Source organism: Buceros rhinoceros, unplaced genomic scaffold (genome assembly GCF_000710305.1).
Source record: "Buceros rhinoceros silvestris isolate BGI_N320 unplaced genomic scaffold, ASM71030v1 scaffold35584, whole genome shotgun sequence".
Lineage (NCBI taxonomy): Eukaryota > Metazoa > Chordata > Aves > Bucerotiformes > Bucerotidae > Buceros > Buceros rhinoceros.
In genome coordinates, this window is record NW_010410562.1 from 517 (window position 1) to 8,148 (window position 7,632).

Consider the following 7,632-nt stretch of genomic DNA (forward strand, 5'->3'; position numbering starts at 1 on the left):
GCTGTTAGGTCTGTGTAACCCGGCTCTGCCTTCTCAGGAAACAGCCTTGCCCTGTTAGCGTTTACAGCTGCCAGCGATTTAAACCTGCACCCACGTAAAGAACCGTTGTAATGCTCAAGAATTTGTCAGTGAGTTACAGTAAATGCCTAAGGCCAGTGGGGAGTGACTGCATTTTGTTAGATGGGGGGAAAGAGAAAAGCTTTCAGGATCAGGTGCCTGTTTGCATCTAAAGAGCGATACAAACTGTGATCTAGAGTATTTTCCTACATAAAGAAGCAAACACAGCGTTTCTCCATTGGGGCTATCCAGCTATTTGAGTAGTCCGATGCTAGTTAGTCAAATTAATTAAAAAGTTGATTTTGCAGAAGCACCGTACAAATTACCAAGGAGCCTCAGGTTGTCCTGAGATTGTTGTTGCTAATACCTGTGATTTAAGTGTACTTGTTCAATGGGCCTTGCGTTGACAGTACCAAAAGGTGCCCCAAAAGTAGGATTTGGCACACTGGACTAATCTGCTTGGGTTCTGCGTGCTGCAGGACGTTCTGCTGCGTACTACTGTGTCTTTCTAAGTGAGGCTTAGTAGGGAGCAAACCTGAAAATAGATGAAATTGGAGCAGAATGAGGGACTGCTTTTTGTTTACGTAGAGGATTAAACATGGTTCTCACTATGAAGAGCTCCCAGATGCTGCTTGCCTTTCTGCACGGGAAGTCCCTGCATAAGAGGGTCTCATGTATATGGGCTGTGAAATGTTTTCCCGCACCACAGATGCTTTCACAGACTTCTGTCAGACCGGTGTGAGTTTGTGTGTATTTTACATGATGTAATTAAAGTCACTTTAACTTAACCTTTAAATGGAAATTTGGCCATTCACCTCCACTTGAATTTAGGAGCGAGAAAGAAAGTCTGAAGCCTAGTTTGTTCCATTTGCTAAATTCTGTGGTCTGCTCCCCCATCACACATGTGCACGCACGTTTCTCCCCCACAGAATTGTTAAATACCCAGAAAATGTGTTGCTGAGGTTTTGCAGGAGCACTGTTCGAGTCATTATAAGTGACAGGAAACTTCTCATGAAGCATGCAGTGTGGAAACTAAATACCAGACGTGAGGCAAAGATCATGCAAGCCCTTTTCATAAATGCTGACCTAGGTAGGCATCAGTAGTCTGGGTATGAGTGAGGGTGTGCAAATTGAAAACAACTCTGCTGCCCACCCTGAATCCTTCTCTCTGGCAGACTCAAGTCCTGGAGTCGTGATTAGGCCAAGCTGCTTCCTGCTCTGGTGCTGATGGGCTGTGCCTCCCACTGTGCAAATGTCTCAGTCCCTTAATGTCTTAATGCATTCTTTGTGAAAAGCTCTTTGGGTGAACAGGATTGCTGTGAGTATTACTTAAAGCTAGTGCTCCCTTTTGAGGTGGCTTAAATGAAGGATAATGCAAAAACACTGTTAAACTTCTCCGCTAGGAAGGATTTGTACTAGGGGATTTGCCTTCTAACCACGTGGTCTCTTTCTCGCCCCCTCAGCCCCTCCCATCGCTACCTGCTCATCTAACAGCAACCCCTCAAGATATGGCCTCGAAAAGAGCTTTGGTGATTCTAGCAAAGGGGGCAGAGGAAATGGAAACTGTAATCCCCACTGATGTTATGAGAAGAGCCGGGGTGAGTATGCAGGCAGTGAAAAATCTTTCTGTGAGTGCTCGGTCAACAGAAAACCTTTGCCTCAGGTTCACGTTCATTGCTTAGGAGTTCAAGGGGTAGTCTGTTGTATGAGGTGAAAATTTACCCGTGCCGCCTTACTGGTTAGCAGATCTTTGTGCCGTGACCCAAATAAGCGTGCTTGACATTTGTGCAGAAGATAACCTTTTAAAGCACAAGTGTAGACTGGAGCGGATGTTTTGAGTAACTCTTAACCCTGTGAGAAAACGTGGCTATTCCCATGCATAGTGATGGGAGGTGCTGCTTTTGTAGGGGTCTGAACAGCTCATAACGTTGTGTAGCTTTTCTTGAGCTACTTTAAAAATTCTGTTACTAAGTGAAATTCCATCTGGTGAGATTCCTTCTGCTGTTTGTTACTTTTGCAGCTGCAGTAGTACACAGCGTTATCATCTGATTAGGTGTTAAAATAAGATTTTAAATAAATCTACCAACTTCACGTGTATAGAAATGACTAGAATAAAAATTACCTTCTCCCACCACTTTTGTCATTCCATTAATGTACTCCCTCCCCATTTTGGCTGCCATAAGAAGCACGGGCTTGTCTGCTTGTTTAGTGAACGTGAGCTGTACCATGTGTATCTGTGATACCGTGACCAGGCATCGAGAAGTCAAGGGAGAAGATTGAACATGCCTTAAGTGTGTTTCAGAAAGGCTCGAGCCTGCAGAGAGACCTTAATTCTGTATATAATCTACTTCGTCTGGCTCTCCTGGGTCATATTTTGTTTTGTTTAAATCCTGTGGGATCAGACATTCTCTAAATGTCCTGTTTGAAAAGTTGACCTATTAGAGGTGCTTGTTAGTGTCTAGGTGAATATCACTGCTTACCTTGTGCGTCGGGACTTTTCTGTGGTTTGGGGAAGCTGTTCTTGACAGCTTTCGGTAGTGCTTCACTCTTTTTTGGACTACTTAAGAACCAACATAGGAGAAAAATGCCCTGCATTCCTGAACTGTAATGACATACGTATTCTTCTGTTAGATCAAGGTGACTGTCGCAGGCCTGTCAGGAAAAGAACCAGTGCAGTGCAGTCGAGATGTCTTAATTTGTCCTGATGCCAGTCTTGAAGATGCCAGAAAAGAGGTAGGTCATCGCCCTGGCCTCATCTAAGGGCCAGCGGAGCCTGTTAGGAAGACTTAGGTGTTACCTTTAGAAATGTGTTGCATGGTGTGTTAGCTCTGTATGCAGCAGTGGATCACAGACCTGTGCATCCCGCAGAGCTTCCCTTTGCTGGTGTCCTGCTTTGTCCATGCTGGGATCAGACACTTTTCTTAATTCTGCACAGGGATTTGATTTTGCAAAGCTTCAAACATAGAGCTTTATTTTGCATGTTAGTTGACCCAACAAAATGCTGTGCTGTGGAATGGCTGAAACATTCTAACGGGAGGCTAAACAATGCTGTAGTTAGACCTGTTCAGTAAGGCTGAAGAGCTGCCATTTGCTTGCTGAAGCTCTTGAATGTTCTACGTTTAAAAGCTAGTTCTGTGACAGACTAATAGGCTGTTGCTGGAATAGCAAACTATTTTCTCCAATAATTGGAACTGCTTCTCTGATCATGAAGTGGAAGAAAAGGTCGATCCCTTTGCTTCCTACTCGACTCAGCTGTAGTGGCCCTAAAACAGTGTAACGCATGCACCATCCTCTGTTCAACAGAACAACTTTATCTTTTCTTTGTTTAGGGGCCTTACGATGTTGTGGTCCTTCCTGGGGGTAACCTTGGAGCTCAAAACTTGTCAGAGGTAAAGTTCTGGTATCTTAAAGGCTCCTGGGCATCCTCATGAGTACTGGGTGGTCTAGAGTTGCTTAGTAATCCTGCAGATTCATTCCAGCATCTGACAATTCTCTCCTGAATGAATCAATTAACTAATTGTTAATTGTCTTAAGCCTTCTTATGACTATATAGATGGGACAACTGGATAAATTCTTGGACTTGAGTACCTAGTTAAGCAGAATAAAAATGGAAGAGTGCTTTGTATTGCGGGAAAATCTTTGTTTCATGATCATGTGAAGATGAAACAGTTGCAAATAAAGATTTAATTCCAAGAAATATAAAGCAAGCCGAACCCCCAGGACTCCATGCCTTTGCTCAGTAATTCTGTCTCTGTACAAAACTGCTGCAGTGCTGCCACAAATACATGGTGGAAGGCAGGCAGGCAGGCAAACAAGTCGATCTATCAGATAGGTTTTAGGTGCTATCACACAGTTTGTAAGCCCTGGAATATGAGAAACCTTCTTAAGAGTGATAGAGACTGTCTGGAGATTCGTCTTGCGAAGTTTTCAAACAACAGCTTTCTATGGCCATGGATTAAACAGCGGGTCAATTACTTCTTGCAGTTCCTTCTGATTTCCTTGCTCTTTCCTTGGTGGGCGAGTATTTATTGGTTTAATTGATGGAGAGTTATCAGCTGGTTCTCTTTGTAGAACTGGTTAATGAATTTGCAGTGGAAGGTATTTCACGCATGCTTCAAATCATCAACCCCAAACAATGACTTGTGATACGGTTTCTTCATACAGTCTCCTGCTGTGAAAGACGTTTTGAAGGACCAGGAAAGCAGAAAAGGCCTGATTGCTGCTATATGTGCAGGTGGGTTCACAAGCTTTGTGAAGCATTTGGCTGTTTCGAAGGGGCCCGGGGAGATTTTCCTGTCTTAGAAGGCTGTATTACTGTACTTTGGTAGCAGGGATTTGTACTATACACGCACCAGCAGTATTTGAGGGGGTTGAAAATTTAATAGCAGAGGAATCTCTAAAATATAGTAAACACCCTGCAAGTTCTGCTTGGTACCCAGTTCTTTCCAATCAGTTGTGTTAGTGTCTTTAAAATCAAAACTGAAAGCTAATGTGTTAGGATTTTTTACAAAATATTTGCTTGTTCTGGTGATTGTTCTGAGAGCATACAGTGCTGGCAGAACATCACTGCTATAACTTTATCTCTCGTCTCCTCTGCTGCCCTTTAGCTTCAGAAGGATGGCTGTAAATATAGAATACAGGCTCACCCTTCCTCGTCTGAGTGGTAGCAAAAGATGGAATTACTCTGAGGGAGAGGGTTGTCTGCTTACATATTCTGCACAGCTAGGTATCCAGGACATTCCTTCGTAAGACTGTGTGTAAAAAAGTGAGGTGAGCAGTTGCCAGTACCCCCAAGTGAACTGAGAGGCTGGCATAAGTACCCGTAGCTGAGAATGAGGAGAGTGGTGATGAGTGCAGAGAAGTCAGTAGGGCAGAGTGTGTTTGTGGAGCGTATTTTCACTTCTGTTTTCTCGTTTGCTTTCTGTTGCTGGGAATTTTTTGCTTTCATTCTCCAAGTAGGTGATATGCACACAGAGTTGTGATCATCCTTGACCTTGACAGTGGTAGTCTCATACTTCTCAATCTGTATCTCTTGCAGAACAATCACAAATTCATGGTTGTCCAATAAAGACCTTTGCTTGTAATCAGGACGGCTCATTTACGTAGGTATAATAATTCTTAGAGCTGCTTCCAACTGAATACAAAGAAGGTTATTTCCTGGACTGTATCTGAAATGAATCAAACGTACGGAAATGAAACTCACATTAGGCAAATCCTGCCTTCAGTTTCTTTTGGAATTCCCTTAAGGATTTTCAGATGACCTAAGACTTCTTGACACAAACTCCTTCTTCAGTTCAGGCCAGGGAGGAAGTATGAAGAGAAAAAAGACTGTTAAAATGAGAAGCTTAGCAGTTAGCCCACGATCTGTCCAAAGTACTGCTCGGCACACACTGCAACATGCAAAGACTTGCTCAAATGAAAATTTATCTGTTAAGTCCCTAAACTCGAGGCTTAACAAGGTCGTAAAGTAATTGTACCTAGTTAATGCTGAGATTGAAATGCAGACTTGTTGTTATTTCGTTTCAAGCAGTCTTAACTAAAACGTGTTATCTGGAAGCGGAACGGCTGTTGTAATCGACTCCTTCAAAGGCAGCGCAGTCATTGGTAGCACAGCTGCATGAACTGGGTGTTCTCTGAACCTTCGTTTCTTTCCCTCACAGGCCGTTTCGTCCAGCAGACTGGCAGAGGTTACACAGCAGTGTTCCTTTTGAGGCTTTTTGCTTCAGAGAGAGACTGGCATCAGTTTTATAAAAAAATAGTCTGTTCGCAGTGAGCTTTGGCCCCTTGAGGGCCCGGCGCCTGAACGTGTGTTCTTGGAAGTCTTTGTAGCAGAACAGAGTTCCTCACTGGTGCAATCTTGTGTCCTTACAGGTCCTACTGCCCTTCTGGCACATGGGATAGGGTTTGGAAGCAAAGTCACAACACATCCTTTGGCCAAAGATAAAATGATGAATGGAGGTATGTAATGGCTTTTATACATTTCTCTCTAAACCCTTGTCCGATTTCTTTTTTTTTAGCTGAACCCTCGATTTAAAGAAAGGAAAACTGCTTTTGTATTTTATTTTATATCTCTGCTTTTCCTTAATGCTTTCCTGAACATAATCAAAATACAACTGAATATGCTAAGACTGTATTTCTAAGTCTGTTTAACCTGAAAAGACAAGGCTATGTGAACATTCTCCTCCTTGAGGAAAATACGCTGGTGCTGTCATACTAGGAGCGTTTTTTCCCTTATCCTCTTGAGGCTGAGCCATCTCTTGCCCTTTTGGTTTTTTGCCTCAGTGGTCCCAACAGCATCTTTCCTGCTCTTCCATGAGTAGTGCCTTGTGCAGACCCACCAGCTGCTCATAGTGTCTTCCTTCTCGTACCTAAAGGAAGTGGTGGTGAAGCGCTATTAAGAATTCATTCTGTGAACATTAACAAGTCTGAAGGTGAGCAGGAGATAGCAGGGTTACTTCAGTTTCCTCTGCCTGCATTTGGAAAAAATAAAGTTGTGAACAGCTACAAAAAAGCAGTCTGACTTCCAAAAGTAACATCACGGGAACTGACAGGCACAGCGAGCATGTCTTGACGAGCTTGTAGAATCAGAGGTGCATTCCCAAACCATGCGAATAAGCTGCCAGAGCTCCCTGTGGGCCCTTTTCCTCCCTGAGGACTGTAGGCAGTGATGAGCTGCTTGATTCTGGAGGGGCAGGGGTACAGAGCCTGAGGCAGGCTGGACCCACACAGGTGGCTGAGGTGCCTTCTGCAGAGCACCATGCTGCTGGCCTGGCCGAGAGCCCACCGCTCCTCAGCTGCTGTAGCGGGCAGGCAGTGGGCAGTGCCCTGCAGCAGGCAGGTCTGCACTCCGTAGCAGCTGTGGGCACCGTGCAGGAGACTGACCTCTCTTTCTGTTGTGTGTCCCCCCAAGCACACTACTGCTACTCCGAGAGCCGCGTGGAGAAAGATGGGAACATCCTCACCAGCCGCGGCCCTGGTACCAGCTTTGAGTTTGGGTTGGCCATTGTTGAAGCACTGATGGGGAAGGAAGTGGCTGAACAGGTGAAGGCACCTCTAATACTGTAAGAGTGAAATCCTGGTGTGGGACAGGGAGTAGGACAATTTCAGATGGAGTTTCTCCTCCTTTGTAGAGTAACTGTAAGATGCGCTGTTGTAGATACAGTTTAATCGTGGGTGAAATTAGCAACTGTAGTTACCTAAACAGGGACACCTTAACAAACCAATGGTCTTTATTTCTGGAAGAAGATCCTGTTAGCAAAAAGCTTCACGATGAAAAAGCAGCCAGCCATCTAATAATCTTAGTTAGATCTTGTATGACATTTAAAAATCACATGGGAAAATGTTTGCTGAGTAAATAAAATGAAGCAACACTGCTTGTGTGGTGGGTTTTTTGTGTGTTTTCTCCTGACCCAGACCTATGAGATCTTTTTACTACTACGGCTAGCAATGTACTAGTCCAAACAACTTCTGTCTGGAATCTCACACAGTTCTTCCAAAGTGTGAGCTGAAATGGTCAAGCGCTGGAACAAACTCCCTAGGAAAGTGGTCACGACCCCAAGCCTGTCAGTGTTCAAG

General features: G+C 44.1%; 1 protein-coding gene across 1 annotated transcript; it reads left to right on the forward strand.

Moving 5' to 3' along the window:
- Positions 1-1,518: 1,518 nt before the first annotated feature.
- PARK7 (parkinson protein 7) lies at positions 1,519-7,429 on the forward strand. Its single transcript, XM_010135685.1, has 6 exons — positions 1,519-1,655; positions 2,689-2,790; positions 3,387-3,446; positions 4,222-4,291; positions 5,929-6,015; positions 6,968-7,429. The coding sequence occupies exons 1-6, from the start codon at positions 1,566-1,568 to the stop codon at positions 7,120-7,122; spliced, it is 564 nt and encodes a 187-aa protein (XP_010133987.1). The 5' UTR covers positions 1,519-1,565; the 3' UTR covers positions 7,123-7,429.
- The last annotated feature ends 203 nt before the right edge of the window (positions 7,430-7,632 follow it).